Source organism: Choloepus didactylus, chromosome 9 (assembly GCF_015220235.1).
Source record: "Choloepus didactylus isolate mChoDid1 chromosome 9, mChoDid1.pri, whole genome shotgun sequence".
Lineage (NCBI taxonomy): Eukaryota > Metazoa > Chordata > Mammalia > Pilosa > Megalonychidae > Choloepus > Choloepus didactylus.
Window position 1 is genome coordinate 134,427,248 of NC_051315.1, and position 21,750 is coordinate 134,448,997.

The 21,750-nt window shown below is 47.6% G+C and overlaps 1 protein-coding gene across 9 annotated transcripts in view; it reads left to right on the forward strand.

The window, feature by feature from the left end:
• The window catches only part of CROCC2 (ciliary rootlet coiled-coil, rootletin family member 2), a 98,109-nt gene that overhangs the window by 34,063 nt on the left and 42,296 nt on the right, over positions 1-21,750 (forward strand). For 8 of the 9 annotated variants that reach the window (XR_005218824.1, XR_005218825.1, XM_037849832.1 and 5 more), the window contains exons 2-3: positions 21,069-21,219; positions 21,358-21,462. Coding sequence is in view for 7 of the 9 variants with exons in the window: in XM_037849832.1 (XP_037705760.1) it covers positions 21,069-21,219; positions 21,358-21,462 (256 nt within the window). In the remaining 2 variants the exon portion in view is untranslated. The remainder of the gene's footprint in view (positions 1-21,068; positions 21,220-21,357; positions 21,463-21,750) is intronic. The other variant, XM_037849830.1, reaches the window with a different exon arrangement.

The following is a 21,750-nucleotide window of genomic DNA, read 5'->3' on the forward strand; positions in this document are numbered from 1 at the left end:
ATTGCATTAAGGAACATAGTTATGCTGGGGTACATAACAGTTTCAAACCAGCACACAAACCAAGAGGAAAAAAGAAAGAAGAGCACTGGCTCTTTATGTCCCTGTAGAGGCTGGTGTGAGGCCAGAAGATACTGCTTCTGAGAGAAACCCAGGCATCCATGCTGGACCCTCAGGGATCCACCAGACTAAGCAACACAAGAAAGAGAAAGAAAAAATCCAACCAGGAGAACCTAAGACTAGGTGGCTAGGTGAGACAGGGCAAAAAAATACCTCCATGAAAAATACTAGATAAAAGCCAGAAAATGACCCAGAACACCATTTCCAGCAATGCACCAGCTGGACAAGTTCTGCTAAATCCACAGGGACTGTGCACTTGGTGAAACCAGGAGTCTGCATTCTGAGATGCATGAGTAAGCCGCTGAATATGGCAGCCACGCTGTGGTGTGGGGAAACTGAGGGTTGGCATTTGGAGGAGGGCTAGTTCTTTTTTTAAAAAAACCCAAAAGTGGCTGTAGATATGGCAGCGTGAACCACACAGTGAAGCGCGACAGGAATGGGCTGTGCAAACGCCTCAATATCTGGCATGGAAGATAGCCTTTCATGCACCTGCTGCTAATTGTCTCAGAGTGAGGAAGGCAGAGGTTAGCCAAAAGGGGGAAAAAAGCACGCACCTTGCAGCCATCTTCCCGGTGGGCTGCGAATGCTCCTGCCTAGTGCCGGGGCCACAGCCCAGAGCTGCGCCAAGAAACCCAGTGTGACAGGGGGTGTTTCCAGTGGCATGTGCACATGCCACAGTGTCAGGCATGGACAATAGCTTTTCATGCATCCACAGCTAATTGTTCCAGAGCTGGGAAGGTGGAGCTGTGCGAAAAGGGGGAAACTGGCATGCCCCATACAGCCATCCTTACAGCAGGCTGGGAATGCACCTACACAGCCCAGCAGCCCAGAACTTCCCTTCAGGGGTGGTGTGCACTTGTGATGTAGCACAGCCTTCCCTCAGCAGAGGCCCTAGAAGGGCAAGGCTTGGAAGAGGACCCACTCGGAAATCCCAGGGACCATACGCCAATACAAAGGACTTGTGGGGTCAACAGCAGAGACAATCTGTGGTGAGACCGAACTGAAGGTTTAGACTCTTGCAACAGCCTTAAATCTCCAGGAACACCTGGGAGGTTTGATTATTAAAGCTGCCCTCCCTCCCTAAACAGCCAGTCACATGCCCCACATTCAGGGTGGACAACACCAGCAACACACCCAAACTTAGTGCACCAATTGAACCCCACAAGAATCAGACCCCCACACACCACAAAGACAAAGTTGGGAAGAATTGACTTGAGGGGAATAGGTGCCTCATGGATGCCATCTGCTGGCTAGTTAGAGAAAGTGTATGCCACCAAGCTGTAGATCTGAAAAATTAGATATTGGTATTATATCCAGAAAGAACCCTATCAAGTAAAGAAATGCCAAGAGGCCAAAACCAACAGAAAATTTTGAAGCATATGATAAAACCAGACAATATGGAGAACCCAAACCCAAACACTCAAATCAAAAGATCAGAGGAGACAGAGTACTTGGAGCAATTAATCAGAGAACTAAAGACAAACAACGAAAGCATGGCACAGGATATAAGGACATGAAGAAGAACATGGCACAGGATATAAAAGACATGAAGAAGAGCATGGCACAGGATATAAAGGACATGAAGAAGACCCTAGAAAAGCATAAAGAAGAAATTGCAAGAGTAAATAAAAAAATAGATGATCTTATGGAAATAGAAACTGTTGACCAAATTAAAAAGATTCTGGATACTCATAGTACAAGACTAGTGGAATCTGAACAACGAATCAGTGACCTTGAGGACCACAGAACAGAAAATGAAAGAACAAAAGAAAGAATGGGGAAAAAAATCAAAAAAATCAAAATGGACTTCAGGGACATGATAGATAAAATAAAACGTCCAAATATAAGACTCATTGGTGTCCCAGAAGGGGAAGAGAAGGGTAAAGGTCTAGAAAGTGTATTCAAAGAAATTGTTGGGGAAAACTTCCCAAACCTTCTACACAGTATAAATACACAAAGCATAAATGCCCAGTGAACCCCAAATAGAATAAATCCAAATAAACCCACTCCAAGACATATTCTGATCAGACTGTCAAACACTGAAGAGAAGGAGCAAGTTCTGAAAGCAGCAAGAGAAAAGCAATTCACCACATACAAAGGAAACAACATAAGACTAAGTAGTGACTGCTCAGCAGCCACCATGGAGGTGAGAACGCAGTGGCATGACATATTTAAAATTCTGGGAGAGAAAAATTTCCAACCAAGAATACTTTATCCAGCAAAACTCTCCTTCAAATTCGAGGGAGAGCTTAAATGTTTCACTGACAAACAAATGCTGAGAGATTGGTTAATAAAAGACCTGCCCTACTTCAGATACTAAAGGGAGCCCTACAGACAGAGAAACAAAGAAAGGAGAGAGAGAGATGGAGAAAGGTTCAGTACTAAAGAGATTCAGTATTGGTTCAATAAAGGACATTAAGAGAGAGAGGGAAAAAATATATCTGACAAACATAAACCAAAGGATAGGATGGCTGATTCAAGAAATGCCTTCACAGTAATAACATTGAAGGTAAATGGATTAAACTCCCCAATTAAAGATATAGATTGGCAGAATGGATCAAAAAAATATGAACCATCAATATGTTGCTTACAAGAGACTCATCTTAGACACAAGGACGCAAAGAAACTGAAAGTGAAAGGATGGAAAAAAATATTTCATGCAAGCTACAGCCAAAAGAAAGCAGGTGTAGCAATATTAATCTCAGATAAAATAGACTTCAAATGCAAGGATGATAGGAGAGACAAAGAAGGCCACTGTATACTAATATACTAATAAAAGGGGAAATTCACAAGGAAAAATAACAATCATAAATGTTTATGCACCCAATCATGTTGCCACAAAATACATGAGACAAACACTGGCAAAACTGAAGGATGCAATGGATGTTTCCACAATAATTCTGGGAGACATCACTCTCTCCTATAGATAGATCAACCAGACAGAAGAACAATAAGGAAATTGAAAACCTAAACAATCTGATAAATGAATTTGATTTAACAGACATATATAGAACATCACATCCCAAATCCCCAGGATACACATTCTTCTCTAGTGATCATGGAACTTTTTCCAGAATAGACCATATGCTGGGACATAAAACAAGCCTCAATAAATTAAAAAAATTGAAATTATTCAAAGCACATTCTCTGACCACAATGGAATACATTTAGAAGTCAATAACCATCAGTGACTTAGAAAATTCACAAACACCTGGCGGTTAAACAACCCAGTCCTAAAATAAATGGTTTATGATGTAGAAATGTAGGGGAACTAGCAATGAAGAGTAATTAATGAAGGGGGAACGATAACCCAATAGGAACAGATAAGCTATCGTGGGTAAATTTAACGTTCTAGGAATGCCCAGGAATGACTTTGGTTTGTTAATTTCTAATGGGTATTTTAGGAACAAGTTCACAGAAATGTTGCTATATTAGGTTATTTTCTTGGGGTAGAGTAGGAACATGTTGGAAGTAAAGTAATTTTAGGTTGGTTGTCTTTTACTTACTCCCTTGTTATGGTTTGTTTGAAATGTTTTGTGTTGTATGTCCTTTTAAAAAATTTTTTTTATATAGTTAATTTTAAAAAAAAGAGTTAATTGAGAGTTAATGACAATCAATGCAATATATGATACTGGAGTGGATCTAAGAATGGAGGAGAAAAGCTCAAAGGGGACATAAGGAAAAATTGGAATATAGAATTTAAGCTTTATATCCATATTAATTTTCTTGAATTAACTGCAGTTAAGTTAATGACATAAGTGAATATCCTTGTTCATAGGAAATGTACATGGAAGTATTATGAGTTCAAGGCGTATGATACACGCAACCTGATCTCAAATGTTCAGAAGATGATAAAGGGGTAGATAGATAATTGATAGAAAGATAATAGATATAGTTGAAAGAAAGAGGGGGGGGGAGGGAGAGACAGAGGAAGGAAGGAAGTTAGGAAGGAAGGAAGGAAGGAAGGAAGGAAGGAAGGAAGGAAGGAAGGAAAGAAAGAAAGAGAAAGAAAGGTACTGCAAAGGTAGCAAAATGTAAAATTGGTAGATACGGATATCAGGGGTTGGGGGGTGTTGGAGTTCTCTGTATGGGGTTTGTGTTGTATTTGCAGCTGTTCTATATGTTTGAAATTATTTCAAAATAAAAATAAAAAAAAAAAACAATCCAACCAATGAAAAGTGCACTGGTCTGTAAATCCTGGTAGATGGGGGTGTGAGACCAGGAGCCACTGCTGCCACTACTGCTGCTGCTGCAGAGCGCTGAAACCATGGCCAGTGTCTGTGCTGTGCCTTCAGACATATGCCAGACCAGGAAACACTCACTCACAGGAGCTAAAACAAAACTATCTCCTTACCTCTGGATGGATGCTGGTGGGAAGCTGGAAGCACTGGCGTCCAGAGGGCTGAAACCGAGCCCAGCTCCCATGTTGGTCCCTCAGACAGAGGGATCCCCAGACATGCCTCGGCCCTCAACACCAACTTTTAGAGGAGGAGGTTTCCTCTGCCAGCCACAGGCCCAGCTGGGCACTCACAGACTCCATGGGGCTGAGCAGTGGGGGCTGTTCGCTAGTCAGTGCATTTACTTACAAAGGCCGAGCTCTTGTGGCCTCTTGCTTCCTCTGGCCCTCCTGTGGTTGCTAAGTGTCCATTCTGCTACCAGGACTACCATGTGGTGAGTGCCAGGCTTTTTTCCCAGCTCTTTCACTTTTCTAGTGGAGGAAGCTCTTTGTAAAACTTCCTGCTCCACTATTTTGGGCCTGTGCTCTTTTTCACCTGGCTGTATTATGACCATGGTTTGGCTGTAAGGGTTGAGAAAAAGGCAGGGATCGAGGATGACTCGGAGTTTTTACCTCAGCTATGGAAGAATGGAGTTTCCACTTAAAGAGATGGAAGACAATGGAAGAGGTGCAGGTTTTGAGGGAAAGACCAAGGTTTGGTTTTGAACAACTTAGAATGAAAACATCTATTAACATCCAAGAGGAGATGGGGGTTGGAGGCAAATGGACTCTGGATCTGGTTCAGGGAAGAGCTCCAGGTTGGAAATAGACATCCAGAATTGTTGGCATGTAGACAACTGGATGAGATCCCCAAGGAGTGAGTGTACATAGGAAAGAGGATTTGGAGCATTCTACCATTTAAAATGGGAGAGGTGAGAAGGAACCAGCCAAGGAGAAAAGCTAAGAGAGTGTGATGTCTAGAAGCCCAGTGGAGAGTGATCCAGGGATGAGGCAAAGACCATCAGGACTAGATGCTGCTAATAGATAAAGCAAGATGGAGATGAGGTGTGGGCTATTGGATTTAGCAAAACAGAGGTCACTGGAAGTGTACCTGGAGAGAGGTGTAAAGGGCAAATAATTTTTTAAAGTGTGGATAAAGTACAACAAGTTTTGTGATCTGATACAGAAAAATCATAAATAAGAGAGAGAGAAGAATTGAGCAATATCTTAAGTAAGTGAGATAGAACAGAGTGGGGTGTCATAAGTGGATGGATGGATTAAAGCAGGGATTGGCAGATTTTTTCTGTAAAGGGCCATACATTTTCTGTATCACCTACTCAACTCTGACATTATAGTGCCAAGGCAGCCCTTGACAATGTGTGAACAAATGGGCATGGCTGTGTCCAGTAAAACTTTATTTATAAAAGCCAGCAGTGGGCCAAATTTGGCCTACAGGCTATCACTTGCTGACCTGTGGTCTAGAGGGTGGGTAGGTGGATAGAAGGATGAGTAGACAGATGGTAGTAGATGGTTGAATGGGTGGGTGGACATGGGTGGATAGTAGATTGGAGAATGGTTGGAAAGACATCACCCACAAGAAATTGTGGTAAGAGCAGGACTCAATAATCTAGGAAAAGCCCGCTGGGTTCTCTTTTCCACTTTTGAAGTATTGCATGCACACAGAAATACGCATCCATTCCAAGTGTGCAGCTTAATGAATTTTGACAAACTGAATACACCCATGTTACTAGCTACCAGATCAAGAAGCAGAGAGCATTATCAGAATGCCAAGAGTCCCCCAAGCACAGATTAGTTTTGCATGTTTTGAAACTTTATAAAAATAGACCATCCATCATATGTTCCTTTGTGTCTGCTTCCTTTTATTCAGCACTACATTTTGTGAAATTCATCCAGAATGTAGCATGTCATTACAGCTCGTTCATTCTCATTGCTGTATCATATTCCATTGTGTGAATTTACCACAATTTTTTTTATCCATTATGCTGTTTATGGTCATTTAAGTGATTCCAAATCTGGGCTAATATGAATAACACTGCTTTGAACATTCTAGTTCATGTCTATTGGTGCCACGTGCATCCATTTCTGTTGTTACATTCCCAAGAGTGGAATTAGGTTTACTTATATTCAGCTTCAGTAGATACTGCTAAGTAGATTTCCAAAGTGGTTATACCAATTTACAGTGTATGAGAGGATGGTTGCTCTACACACTTGCCAACACTTGGCATTGTCTCTCATTTTTCTTTTTAGCCATCCTGGGAGGTGTAAAATGGTGTATCACGTTGTGGTTTAAATTAGCATTTATCTGATGATTAATGAAGTTGAGCCCCTTTCTGTATATTTATTAGCCAGTTAGACATCTTTTGCGAAGGGCCTGCTCCCATATTTTGCCTGATTTTCCATTCGGGAAACTTCTCTTTTGATTATTGGTTGTATAAGCTGGAAACAAGTCTTTGTGGAATAGACACGTTGCAAATACGTTCCGTGGGTCGCCTGTTTGCTCTTATAGTGGTATCTTTTAGTGAACAGACGTTCATGATTTTAATATAGTGTGAGTTATTCTTTTCCTCCTTTATAGTTAGTGATTCTTATGTCCTGTTTAAGAAATCGTGACCTACTGCAAGGTCACAAAAATGTTCTTCTATCTTTTAAAAGATTTATTGTTTTACTTTCTCATTTAAATCTTCAGTCCATTTGGAATTGATCTTTGTGTATGGTGTGAGGTAGAGACCACAAAAGTTTCTCTCCAGAGCAACAGCCAAAGGACCGAGTCCCATTTCAGAGACCACCTTGTCCCCAAATGCACCTCAGTGTCACCTTTGTCATGAACCAGGTAACGTGTATATGTGGGTCTGTTTCTGGACCTTATAATCTCTCCCACATCAGTTTGTCCTTAGACAAACCCACAGCTCACTGCCTTCATTACCGTAGCTTTATAAAAGGTCTTTATGTCCGGTAGGGTAGCTTTGCTCCTTCAAGTTTGCCTCAGCTATTTATGACTCTTCTAATTTCCATAAGAATTTTGGAATCAGCTTGTCCATTTCAACAACAACCAAAAACCTATTGGGATTTGGATGTGGATTTCCTTGAATAAATAGATTAATTTGGGGAGAACTGACATCTTTACAATAAGGAGTCTTACATTCCATGCGTGTAATCTATTCTTCCATTTATTTGTCTTCCTTAATTTTACTCAGTATTATTAGTTTTCAGTAGAGAGGTCTCAGACATGTTTCTTTACTACAGTTCCTCATAGGCATTTGATGTTTGGGGATTGTTCTAGTTTGCTAATGCTGCCGGAATGCAAAACACCAGAAATGGATTGGCTTTTGTAAAAGGGGGTCTATTTGGTTACACAGTTACAGTCTTAAGGCCTTAAAGTGTCCAAGGAAACACATCAGCAATCGGGTACCTTCACTGGAGGATGGCCAATGGTGTCCGGGAAACCTCTGTTAGCTGGGAAGGCACATGGCTGGCATCTGCTCCAGAGTTCTGCTTTCAAAGTGGCTCTCTCCCAGGATGTTCCTCTCCAGGCTTCAGCTCCTCAAAAATGTTACTCTTAGTTGCTTTTGGGGCGTTTGTCCTCTCTTAGATTCTCCAGAGCAAAAGTCTGCTTTCAAAGGCTGTCTCCAAAATGTCTCTGTAAGCTGAAGCTCCTTTCTCAGCTCCTGTGCATTCTTCAAAGTGTCCCTCTTGGCTATAGCAGCTTGCTCCTTCTGTTTGAGCTTATATAGTGCTCCAGTAATTTAATTCAGACCCACCCTGAATGCGTGGGGCAACGCCTCCATGGAAATTATCCAACCAGAGGTCTTGTCCACAGTTGATTGAATCACATCTCCATGGAAACACCAAAAGGATTCCAAAATCTAATCAACACTAATATGTCTGCCCACACAAGATTGCATCAAAGATAATGGCATTTTGGGGGATATAATACATCGAACTGGCACAGGGATGCTATTATAATTGGTATTTTTACAATCACTTTCAATTTGCTTATTGCAATTATATAGAATATAATCTTTTACATTGACCTCATCATATTCAGTGACTGCTAAATTCACTGGAGATTATTTTGGATTTCCTACATAGCTATCATGACAACTTAAAATAAAGACAGTTTTGTTTCTTCCTCCCCAATCCTATGCCTTTCATTTCCTTTTCTTGCCATATTGAACTGTTTGAGGCATCTGGGTTGAAGATGGAAATGGTGATGACAAACATCCTTGTTCCAGCCCCAATCTAGGGGAGGGGCTCATATAAAGAACGGGTGCTTGGTGTAGGGGTTTATTTGGTAGGTATTTTTATCAAATTAAAGAATTCCCTTCTATTCCAAGTTTGCTGAGAGTGTTTATCATGAATAGGTATTGAATTTATCAACACATAATTTCTTCATCTATTAACTACGTTAAATGATTATATGATTTTCTCCTTCTCTTCTGGTACATGGTGACTCACAATCACAGATTGTCTAATGATAAACCATCTTTGCATTCTGGGAAGAAACCCCACTTGGCTGTGAGGTAGTGCCCATTTAGACAACAACCAAAAGCCTACTGGGATTTGGATTTGGATTTCCTTGAATAAATAGATTAATTTGGGGAGAACTGACATCTTTACAATAAGGAGTCTTACATTCCATGCATGTAATCTATTCCTCCATTTATTTGTCTTCCTTAATTTTACTCAGTATTATTAGTTTTCAATATCACTGGATTTGGCTTCCTAATATTTTGTTTGGAGAGATTATTCTGAATTTCTCTTCCTTGGAATTGCCTTGTCATGTTTCGGTATTGAGGGAATGCTGCCTTCATAAAGAACTGACATATGCTTCCTTTCTTTCTAGTATCTGAAAGAGTTGGGTAAGATTGATATTATTTCTTCCTTAAATGTTTGCAAGAAGTAACTGTTGGGGCCAGCTGGGGTTTTCTTTGTGGAAAGTGTTAATAGCATCAATTTCTTTAATGAATATTGGACTTTGGGGATTTTCTCTTCCTTCTGTCAGCTTTGGTAGACTGTTCTCTCCAAGGAATTTCTCCATTTCATCTAAGTCATCTAACTTATTGACGCAAAATTGTCCATAATCTCCTCCTATGATTGTTTTTATTTTTGTGAGACTTATATGGTGATATCCTCCTTGTCATTCCTGATCTTGATCAGTTATGTTTCTTCTTTTGCTTCCCTGATCAGTCTTTTAAAATATCCAACTTTGGGCTTTTTGTTTTTCTCTATTGTACTTCATTTTTCATTCCATTGATTTATACTCTTATCTTACTATTTTCTTTCTTCCACTTTCCTTTATGTTTGGTTTCTTTTTCTTTTTCTTTATTTCTGACATGGGAGCTAAATAATCAGTTGTCAATGTTTTCTTGGTTAACACATGTATATCCACCTACAAATATTTGTCTAAGTACAACTTTACCTCTATCCCACAAGTTCTAATATTTAAAAGTATTCATTATTATTCAGTTACAGATGTTTTCTTATTTCAGTTTAAATTTCTTCTTTGAACCATGGAGCATATAGAAGTGTATTTAATTTCCACCAAGTTGAGGATAGTTTTAGTTATCTTTTTTTTTAATTTCCAGCTTAATTAAATTGTGATTAGAGAATATCCTATGAATGTTTCCAATCTTCTGAAATTTGTTGAGACTTCCTTATAGCTGAGTATTTAGTCAATTTTTGATAAATGTTCCCTGTGTACTTGAAAAAATAATTTTATGGATAGTATTTTATATATATACCAATCAGGCAAAAAGAAAATGAATTTTTCATCATTAGATGTTGCATATATGCCAGTTGGGTCCAGTTTGTTAATTCTGTTATTCAACTTGCTTATATCCTTACTGATTTTGATTTGTCTGTATATTCTATCAGCTACTGAGAAAGGTGTGCTAAAAATCTTCTGTTTATGGTTATGGATTTCTCTATTTCTCCTTTTTTCTGTGTTTTTTTGTTTTATATGTTTGGAAGTTGTATTATTGAGTGTATACAGATTGAGAATTATGACATCTTCCCAGTGGATTGACCACTTTATCGTTATGAAACATCACTGTGTCTAACAGTAATTGTTGCATTAAAGTTCCCTTTGCTGATCTTTCTTTTTGGATTCTGTTTGTATAATATATCTTTTTCCATTATTTTAATTCCCACCTTTCTACATATAATGGGGGTTGGTATTTGTTTTAGTTTCCTAGGCTGCTCAAAGCAAATACCATGAAATGAGTTAGGTTAAACAAGGGGAATTTATTCACGCACAGTTTTGAGGCTGAGAAAATGTCCAAATCAAGGCATCATCAAGGCGATGTTTCTTCCCAAAGACCAGCTGCCGGCGATCCTGGGCTCCTCTGCCACGTGGCAAAGCACATGGTGGGTCTGCTAGGCTCTCCCTTCTCTTCCAGGTTTCATTGATTTCAGTTTCTTGCTTCTGTGGCTTTCTCTCTCTTTGTCTTAACTTCATTCTCTTATAAATGACTTCAATAATAGGATGAAGACCCATCCTGATTGAGATGGATCACACCTTGTTCTAGTTTGCTAAGGCTGCCAGAATGCAAAACAGCAGAGATGGATTGGCTTTTATAAAGGGGGGTTATTTGGTTACACAGTTACAGTCTTAAGGCCATAAAGTGTCCAAGGTAACACATAAGCAATCGGGTACCTTCTCTGGAGGATGGCCAGTGGCATCCGGAAAACCTCTGTTAGCTGGGAAGGCACATGGCTGGCGTCTGCTCCAAAGTTCTGCTCCAAAGAATGGCTTTCTCCCAGGACGTTCCTCTCTAGGCTTCAGCTCCTCAAAAATGTCACTCTTAGTTGCACTTGGGATATTTGTCCTCTCTCGGCTTCTCCAGAGCAAGAGTCCGCTTTCAACGGCTGTCTTCAAAATGTCTCTCATCTGCAGCTCCTGTGCATTCTTCAAAGTGTCCCTCTTGTCTGTAGCTCCTCTTCAAAACTCACTCACAGCTGCACTGAGTTCCCTCTGCCCATCAGCTCATTTATATGGCTCCACTGATCAAGGCCCACCCTGAATGGGTGGGGCACACCTGCATGGAAATATCTCATCAGAGTTATCACCTACAGTTGGGTGGGGTGCATTTCCATGCAAATCTAATCAGCACCAAAACGTCTGCCCCACAAGACTGCATCAAAGAATATGGCTTTTTCTGGGGGACATAACACATTCAAACCAGCACACACCTCAACTGAAGTAGCTTCATCAAAAGTTGGTTCACACCCATAGGAATGGATCAGATTTAAGAACATGTTTTTCTGGGGTACATAGCACCAAAACAACACCATATTTTACCAATTCTGGCAATCTTACTCTTTTACTTGAAGTATTTTACTTCCTTTCCATTTAGTGTAATTACAGATATATTTGGATTTATGACCAAGATTGTACTATTCATTTTCTGTTTATCTCACCTGTTTTGGTTCTCTTTTTCTCCTCTTTACCATTTTGAAGGTAAACAAATATTTTTATTATTCAATTTTTAAAAATCAATGTCATTAAGATAATCTGCAGATAATAAAATATACCCATTTTAAGTGTACAATTCAATGAGTTTTGACAAATGTCCACATTCACGCAACTACCACAACGGTCAAGATATTTAACATTTCCATCCCTTCAAAAAAGTGCCTTGGGTCCCCTCCCAGCTAACTTCCCACTCATCCACTGCCCCAGGCAACCACTGATCTCTTCTCTCTCACTATAGATTAGTCTTTCTTAGAGATTTATATAAGTAGAATCACATAGTTTGTATTCTTTTGCTTCTAGCTTCTTCCATTCAATATAACGTTTTTGAGCTCCATCCATGTTATTGCAATAGTTTGTTCTTTTTTATTGCTGACTCATATTCCATTGTAAAATAGCTTGTTTCTCCATTCATCAGTTAGTAAACATTTGGGTTGCTTCCAGTTATTATTGAAAAAGCTGTTGTCAGAACTAGGGGAGGTAAAGGGATGATTTATAAGCACTTAATTATTTTATATCTCTATCACACAGTTTCAAACAGAAATGTAGGTAATTTTTTTCCTATGATGTTTGATATTTTTGACTGTAATGGTCCAATGGTAAACTGAATGTTATGGATGAAATTTCTTGACATTTTATAAACTTAGTTCAACATTTGTTAAAAAGGACTCATAGCAAAATGCAGTTTAAAAAAAAAAAAAACTTGTTTTCTGTAGTAGGCAAAATCCTCTATTCTGGATTCATTGGAAGGATTAAAAAATGAACAAATATTTAGTATGCAAACAGATCTGAAAACTCAGTGATTAAAAAAAAACCTTCAAGAGGTACCTTAATCTTTATTAATAAATTTGATACCGATGTAGGAATTAGAATTAGGAAAGATAGAGAAATTTTTCTTATTATTTCTTATTTATTTTAAATTTATTTACTTTATATTTCTTATTATTTCTTATTTTAAATTTATTTAGTTTATATTTTGTAAGAATGTGATACTGTTTTTTAGTCTGGATAGCCTATGGTCAATTTTTTACCCATTCATTTGTATTTAGAAATGTTATTCATTAACACAGATTGCTTTTTAACTTTAAGAATTTACTACATTAACCTATATTTCTTATTAAAAGGGAAACTTTTAGTAAATTGTCAGTACTCTATAAAGCATAAGTAACATGTTTATAGCTAGAGTCACAACACAAGATACTTTGTATTATAGTCATATCTTCTCTTATGGTCTTTTCAGGTAGGCATACTTTTTTCTAGCAATGCTCAGGAATCTCAGCTCCTAATTCTTCTTTTGTTAACTGATGATCTTTAAGTCCCCACATCTGCAGAAGAGTACATCCCACCCTCTATTTAATTTTTGTATGTTGAGGTTATTTCTGGAAGTTTGAGACTATTTTCCCCCAAATAAAGTTTCCTATGTTATTTGAAAAAAAAAAAAAAAAAGGCTGTTTTGGAAATTCATGTGCAAGACTTTGCATGGACACATGCTTTCATTTCTCTTGAGTAAGTAACTAGAAGTGGAATTGCTGGGTCATGTGGTAAGTGTTTGACTTTATAAGACACTACCAAAATATTTTTCAAAGTATTTGCTCCAATTTGCAACCTGAGAGCAGTAGATGAGCGTTCCACTGGATTGTGTTGAATCCATAAATGGCATCTTTAAATTTAAATTTTCAACTACATAGAATCAATTACATAGAAATACAATTGAATTAATATATTGACCACATTGTATCCTTTGACTTTGCTAAACACATGTATTAATTCTAGAAGTTTTTCCCATAAATTCCCTAGGATTCTTTACAGGCACTATCATATCACCTTTGAAGGAAAATAAGTTTACTTCTTCCTTTGCAATATCTTTGCCTTTTATTGCTTGTTCTTGCCTCTAATACAAACTTGAATAAAGGGGGTAAAACTAGACATCCATGTCTTGTATCCAGTTTCATGGGGAAAATTATTCCGTCTTTCACCTTAGTGTGTGATCTAAGCTGGAGGTATTTTATAGATGTTGTTCATCGGATTGAGGATACTCACTTGTATTCCTAATTTGCTAAGAGTTTTCATCGTGAATGGGTGGTGAATTTTTATCAAATGGTTTTCCTGATCAGTATGAGCATGTGGGTTTTCTTTAAACTGCTAATATGGTGGACCACACTGACTTTTTAAATATTGAACCCACTTGGGGTTTGCTAAGCTTCTTTAATCTGTAAATTGATGCCTTTCATTGGTTTTAGAGAATTCTTAGCTATTATCTCTTCCAATATTTTTTCTGTCACACTCTCTCCCCCTTCATTGGATTCCAGTTACTCAATTGTGAGACTGTTTGCATATACCCCCAGGTCTATTTATCTGTTTTTAGCATTCACTTTATTCTCTGTACATTAATTTGGGTGTTTTCTATTAACCCAGGTCACAATTCACGGAGAAATATTCTGCTGTTTCCAATCTGCTATACCCACATGGTTTCTCTGGTGAAATTCTTTCACCTATTTTGTCTATATTTTTCAGAGCATAATACTCATAGTTACTTTAAAATCATTAAGCTAAGTCCAATATCTGGACCATCTGCTCTTATTGTTTGTTTTTTACTTTTCAGTCATTTGGTCTTTCCTCTTCATATGTCTACTAATTTTTTATTGTATGCCAGACATTGTGTGTAAAAGACTGTCAGCAGCTCCACATGATATCGTAACCCCCAGGGAGATGGGGTTGGGAGTGTCCCCTTCCTCCAATCCAGAACTGGGCTTGCCTGTCTCAGGTTGTGGTCCTGGTAATTCTCGGCCTGCCCCTGGCTCCCTGCCCTCAGGCGTCCCCCTCCCATGCTTCTGCACCAGAGCCTGGGGAGCCTTTGTCTCCTAGCCCTTCAGAGGTCCCAGCTTAGCCTTAGGCATCCATCCCACACTGCTTCAAAATCGGCGATCATTTGGAGAGGAGACCAGCTGTGCGCTTACTGCCCCTTGAGTCTCCAACAGTCTCCAGCGCTGTCACTCCAGCCCATGGGGATGTCAGAGTCTCGGCTGACCTTCTGTCCCCCAGCAGGGCTGGCGGTGAGTACCTGCAGGCAGAGAAGCTCTAGATACTCGGTGTCAAGCCTCCACTCCCTCTAGGCTTTCAAACCGGCCTGTTTTGTTTCCAGGACCCCTGTTCCCGGATAACCTCTGCTTCCTAAGCACTGCAAGGTGCAACGGTGCTTCCTCTGCTAGAAGAGACCCCAGAACCCCATCTCCAGCCTCCTCGACAGCCTCCAAATTGAACAAATGCTTTTTGGGAAAAACCGCTCTGTGTTTGAGGCCCCTCAGGTCTCCAGTTTCATCGCTCCGGCCCCAGCTACTGAACGCCCTGCTGGCTGCTCTTTCTGCAGGGCCCTCGGCTTGGGCCAGCTCAGCGCATCTGCCCCTGCCCGTGCTGACCCAGCTCATCTCCAAAGGGTCGTCATTTCCCCCCAGTTTCAGTGCATCTGCCTCATGGTTTTCATTGCTCTCTGATGTCTTTTAAAATATGACCTTCCTACTTTAACTGGCGTTTCGGTTGCTGCAAAGGAAGAACTGTCTTCTGCCACCTCCTGCTTCCTCCTGGAAGGCAAATCCTGAACCCCAGGATTTTAACCCTTTGAGGACAGAATTCCTGCTTACAGGTTTCACAGAGCCCTGGGAGTTTCCCCAGGAGAAAGAAAGTACTTTACACGGGTGGGAAGAGAGTAAACACATGTGTCCAAAGTGGGGAGGCCGGAACAGGGGCGGGGGCGGGTACCAAGGAGGGGGAGGGGAGGGGAGGGTGCCGTCAGGAGGAAGGAAGGGGCGTGGCGGCCGAGCGCGCGCCTGAGCAGCAGGGACGGCGGTGTGGGCTCAGCTTCCCATCCTGGCTCTGTGCTGATGGTCTCTGCCTCAGTGTCCCCGGGGTCTCCCCAGAGCCTGGGCGAGTGCAGCCCACCATGGAGCGGGGCCTGTGAGCGTTGGGGAGTGGCCTGGCTGCACTTGAGCCAACCAGAAGGAGGAGAGGAGCGGCATCTCCGGGTCCGGCAGGCCGCGCCCTCGGTGCCCACGCAGCCAGGGTCGCTCAGCTCCCCAGATGGCCACGTCCCTCCACTCGAAACCCCCCTGGCCCGCCGTCAAGGATCGGACCCTGCGATCTCCAGGGGGACATTCCAGACCTTCACGAGCCGGCTCCACCTTCCTCCCCTGCCTCCTTCACCTCGCGCCCTCCCAGGCCCCATGCAGACTTCGGATGGTCACTGCTGTTCGCTGCCCATTCCCTGTCCTTTGCTTCCAGTGTCCCCCCACCTGGATACCTGTGCCTAAGGTCACCCCTCAAGGTCCAACTCACATGCCCCCTCCTCCAGGAAGCCTGTGCAGGCATCGGGGACACAGGAGCAAACGAGACACGGCCTTGCACTCCGGAGCACTTCTCGCTATGAGTCATTTGCAGTTAGTGACTGGGACCTCCAGTGGCTCCAGCAGGGTTCTCAGTCACTCGTGTCTGAGCCTGGCAGGGTGCCAGGCAGCAGCTGGGGCTGGGGTGCAACAGAAGGAGGTTTTTCTCCCTTTTGCCCACACCCCCTGCTTCAACACCTGGCCTAGGTCTTGCCTTCAGGAGCACCTTAGATTTATTATCAGTTGAAAACCGAAATGCCCCCCCTCAAAAAAACATGTGTTCCTGCCTCTGGCACAATTTCCAGCCCCGGCGTGCTCGCTGGACACAGAGTCAGACTGCGCAGTTGCCACAGCACAGCACTCTGCAGCCAGGTGTCAGCCCAGAACAAAGAGGCTCTTTCTCCCAAAGACACGGAGCCTGGCAGGGGCCCCGGCCCAGGGCCCTCTCTGTGCGGGCCCGCGGGCAGGCGTCCAGGGCCAGGGCTTGGCTGGGGAACCCGGCCTCGGGTGCATTCTTCAAGCTGTGCCCACCCCTGCCAAGGGCCCAAGCCCACTACCTGGAGTCTCAGGACCCAGGGAGACCCCAGTGTGGACGCAGCAGTGGTGGCAAGGCTTGGAGGGTCTGAGCAGGGCACGGAGGTGGGAGGGAAAGATGGCATGTCAGTGCCAGGGAGGCCTCCTCGTTTCCTTGCCCGGGTGCAGAAGGGGTGCCTGCCCCACGGAGGAGAGCCACGAGGGGGCTGAGCCCACAGCCCCGGTGGGCAGCTGGGGAGGGGCTGGTTCCTCTGTAACACATGGGCGGAGGGGGGGCAGGGGAGGAATTTAGGACCCCAAAGTTGGGGTCCCAGTCCTTACTCTGCCACTTATGAGCAGGTGACCTGCAGCAAGCCCCAAACTTGCTGAGCCTCGGCCTCCTCCACAGTAAGGTGGAGATGAGAAGTCGTCCACACGGGGTGGAGAGAATGGATATGAAAACGTTGGCTAAATGGCAACGAGCTGAGACACTGGGTATTACATGTTCCCGTGCCCCCCACAGATGCAGTCACTTGTCTTTTATTTTTTGACGGAACCCTCGAGCCCCGGCTTCCCTTCGTACCGCCCTGTCCAGTGCCCCCCTTGAGCCCCAGCCCCTCATCTCCCAGCGCTGGGCCCGGCGGCCCTCCTGCAGTACCCCTGGCGGCCGCACGGCGGCACTGCTGCTGCTCCGCTGCTGACCCGACTCCCCCTCCCCATCCCAGCGCTGCTGCGGGGGCGGCGCTTCTGTCCTGTTGAGTCGGGGTCACCTGCTGGTCGCCCCCTCTCCCGGGGTGACTTCCAACCTGGCCTTGTCCTGCCTGCCACCGGGCTTGGCTGGATCCACCCTGGTCCACTGGCGTCTCCCTAACGGAATCTGGGGGTGAGGGGCTTCCCCCCGCTTTCCGCCAGGCCCGGGGGCTCCTTCCGTGGATCCTCCTCCGCCCCCGGGATCCGGGACGAACAGGGCGTCCCCCCGCGCCCGTGGGCGAGGGCGATCGTGAAACGGCTCCGAACGCGTGATTTTCCTCTCCGCCCTCCCAGCCCCCGTCAGTCTGTCCGGCGGCTCCTGCAGCATAAGTGACCCCGCGGGTCCCGGGAGAAGCTGCAGAGGGTCCCGGGGCGGGGTCCGCCCGAGTCACCCGGCGGTGGAGGTGGTGGCTCCGCAGGCTCCTCCCCCTCGTCCCCGCCGCCCTGGACGCGGGTGGGCTGTGCCGGCCTATGGGGAGCCCCCTCTGCGCCCGCCCAGCGTGCGCCCCTCGGACGGTGAGGGACGGCGGGGACCAGGCGCCCCAGGCCCTGCCCGAGGAGCCGGCCCTGGGTGGGGGGTGGAGGTGGAGGTGGGGGTGGGCGTCACCGTGGACGTGCGGCTCCTCCCCGGCGCCCCCTCCGCCCCTCACAGGACCGCGACGACGCGTGGGGAGCCACCGTCTCCGTGGCGGGGAGAGGCGCGGGTGCCTCGTGGGGTCTCGCCGCCAGCGGCACCCCCACCCCCAGCCCCCAACTCCGGGGGCTTTGCAGGACGGATTCCCGCTCCGGCTGTGACTCCCGGTGGCCCAGCAGGAGGGTCCTAACCCTAACCCCAACCAGGGGAGGTGGGGACCCAGCCAGAGCCCCGCGGGGGACCAGGTGGGCGCCGGCTCCGCCCCTTGCATCCCGAGAGGGTGGGAGGCTGGGGCCACCCCCCACCCCATCCCCGGTCTCCTCTGTCATCCCGCTTTCTTCCTGGGATCGGCCATCCTCAGGCCAGTCTCCCTTCTGGAAGTAGCAGCCCCAGAAACATCCCACCCACCCCCAAAAAATGCAGGGCACAGGAGGTCATTGACGGAGACAGTTGCTCCCAGGGGAGATGCAAGCTGCTGTCCTTACCAGCTGGGGCACACAGTGGCAGGATTGGGGAGCCTGGCAGGGGCCGTGGGGGGGTGGCCAGCACCCATGTTCCTCCTACAGGGTCCAGCACCCACAGCACCAGCAGCCCCATCTGCGACACCCACGCTCCACCCTGGACCAAGCTGGGGCATTCTGGGGTCACACACGCCCCCACCCCGTCTTCACATGTGAGGACACTGATGCTCAGGAGGGCGGGCAGCAGGCTCAGGGCTAGAGTTGGTGACAGGGAGGGGACCCCAGCCCGTTTTTCTAGAGGGGAGTCCTACTCTGACCCTGGGCTGGGGTTCATAGCCCAGAGTCCACCGTTGTCCAGGGGTGGGGGCCCCTCCATACAGCCCGAGGTAGAATGGGAGTGGGGGCGGCAGTGAGGAAGGGGGTCTGTCCCCACTGGATCTCACACCAGACTCCTTCAGGCAGGCAATTCATCTCCCTCGGACTGACCACTGGCCATGGCCCCAGGAGCTGTGGCCTCGAGTGCAGGCTGAGCTGAGGTGGAGGGTGCTGGGGGGCTGCCGTGACCCTGGGGCAGGAGGAGGTGCCTGGCCAGGCTCAGTGGTGAGTCTGGGGTCCTCAAACCCGAGGCTGCAACTCCCACTGGCTGAGGTTCCCAACGAGGCCTTCTGGAAGTCTCCCCATGAACTGCCAGTCACAGCCGGCAGCCTGCTCCTTGGAGCCTGGCTGGGAAACAGGCCTGACCAGGGAGGACCTATGGCCAGGGAGGGCCATGGCCCCACAAGCCCACCTGGCCGCCGCAGGGTAGTGCGGAGCTCCCGAAAGGGCCTGGGGTGGGGGTGGGGGTGGATGCTGGGGACACCGGGGCTGGGGGCCAGCGGCGGAACCCCCAGGGCTGGACCGGAGCCGCTGGAAGGAGGCAGCCTCTAGCTGGGTCCAAAGCCGGGGGGTCAGGACGGGCCTCTGCGGGCTCATGACAGCCCCAGCTGGAGCCCCTCCCCCTCCACACTGCCCTCCCCCCACTTCCCTCCCCTCCTTTCCCCCTCCCCCCTTCCACCTCCCTGGCTCCCCTCTCCACCTCCCTCCTCCTTGCCCTCCCCTCTGGCTCTTTCCGTGGGGGTGGGGCTGCCCCCTCCCCGCCGTGCCCCCTCCTTCCCCGCCCCCCTGCCGTGCCCCCCTCCACGCCCGGGCTGGCCCCATCGCAGGCACCGGGCCACAGCTGGAACCCATTACGCCCCCAGCGCCTCTAGGGACGTCTCGGCTAATAAGTGACCCTCTGTAAACGTTAGCAATGAGTCAGGTTTACCCGGCGCTGCCGCTTTCCCGTTAGCGGGTGGCGCCGCCGATGCCCAGGGGAGCCGGGGAGGGGGCGGGCGCAGAGGCCTGTCCCCACCCCGGGGCCGCGGGCGGGCCAGGCCGGCTTGTCCTCTCCACCGGGCGGCGGGTCTGGCCGCCCGCTGGGCCTCAGGGCCCCCTGTGCAGAGTGGGGCTGTCCGAGTGGACCATCGCCCCCGGGTCCTTCCAGCCTCTTCCCCGTAGAACCTGGTGGGGAGGCAGCTCCCGCTGGAGGGGCCACTGGCCTTGTCCACCTGGTGACAGCCAGGCCCCCGGCCTCCACGCACACTGGGGGTGGGAGTGGGGTGGGGGTGATGGGGGGGGCCGGGTTGCTCGTGGCAGGGGCATTGGCTGAGTGGGTGTGTGGGGTCTGCTAAGGAGAGTGGGAACAGGCCTTTCGGGGTGTCGTGGCTGGACACTGGGTCTTGGGATGACTCTGGAGCCGGCCCTCCAAGGGGTCAGCGTGTTGTGGGGGGTCCGGATGGAGGAGGAGGCTGTGTGTCCAGTGGAGCTGGGGAGGCACGAAGAGGCCCAAACCAGGGGCTGGTGGGGACAGGATCAGGGAGTGGGGAGCAGGATGGGGCAGTGGGGCTGCAGCCACGGACACGTCCGCCTCCAGCAGCCCGGGCCTGGGGACTGCACTCCACGGCGGAGTCGGGCCTGCAGTGGGTCTGGGGGGCAGAGGGCGGGAGCAGGGGTGCAAGGGGCTGGGAGGCGGCCAAGCGGTCACTCCCCAGGACACAGAGCCTGGATGGGGCGGGGGACAGGGGACAGTAGGGTTCCCAGCTGTGCAGTATGTGAACCCTCCGGGCTGGGCACTCGTCCCCAGGATCCCTCAGGGCGTGCCCAGCCACCCTTTAAAGTGCAAGACACTGCTTTAAACTCGGATCCCTTTAGCACAGGCCCACGTGGCGCTGGAGTTGGAGTGGGGCCGGAGGGCAGGTGCACGGTCACCTTCGCCAGGTGCTGTAGAGACCCAGGTCTCTCTCTGGGCTTGTCGTGGTTCAGAGTCAGGCAGGCAGAGCCCCACTTCACAGGTGGGGAGACCAAGTCATGGTGCCCTGAGGACCAGCTCAGCTCAGCCCGTCCTGTCCTGGGGGCACAGCAGGCTGCTATGGGGTGGGGGCAGCTGTCCAGGGGGGCACACCAGCCCCTGACTCTGGTTGGTGTTTTCCAGAGATTGGAGGACACCGTCCTGAGCCCCACGGCCAGCAGAGAAGACCGGGCCCTGACCATGCGAGGGGATGACCAGGGGTCTTTACCCACCCCTGTGCCCGCCCGGATCCGCCAGATCGTGGCTGGCAGCCTGGGCAAGGAGGCGCCTCAAGGTGAGGGGAGGTGGGGCGGCCGGGTGCTGGGGGACACCAGGCAACCAAGTGGACACTGGCTTCAGGGAGGCCTGTGTTGGACGGGCCGGCCCCTGGCCTGACGGGTGCACCCCACTCTGCCGCGGGGAACAACCCCAGGTGGTGCTGGCTCTGCTGGCCAACGGGTCGTGGTGTCCTCGGCACTCCCCTTTTCACTGGACGAGGAAGCCTTTCGGACTGATGCTGGGCACGGACCCCGGGCAGGTGCGTCGGGCGCTGGCCGCCCCTCACCAGGACCTCCGCGGCATGGCTCTGCTTGGCACCCCTCACCCCTGCAGCAGGCCGCACAGCCAGCTGCCACCCCAGTCCGGGCTGGGACCCTGAGCTGGACGCTCCCCTTATTCAAGAGGCTCAGGGACCCCCTTCCCATGACGAGCCTTGCCCAGCTCTTCCAAGGCCCCAAGAAAATGAAGCCCCTCAACTTATCCAGAAACGCAGCTTACCTCCCGGGGGTGCAGCCTGGGTACCCCAAGACAGCAGCTCTCCCTGCCT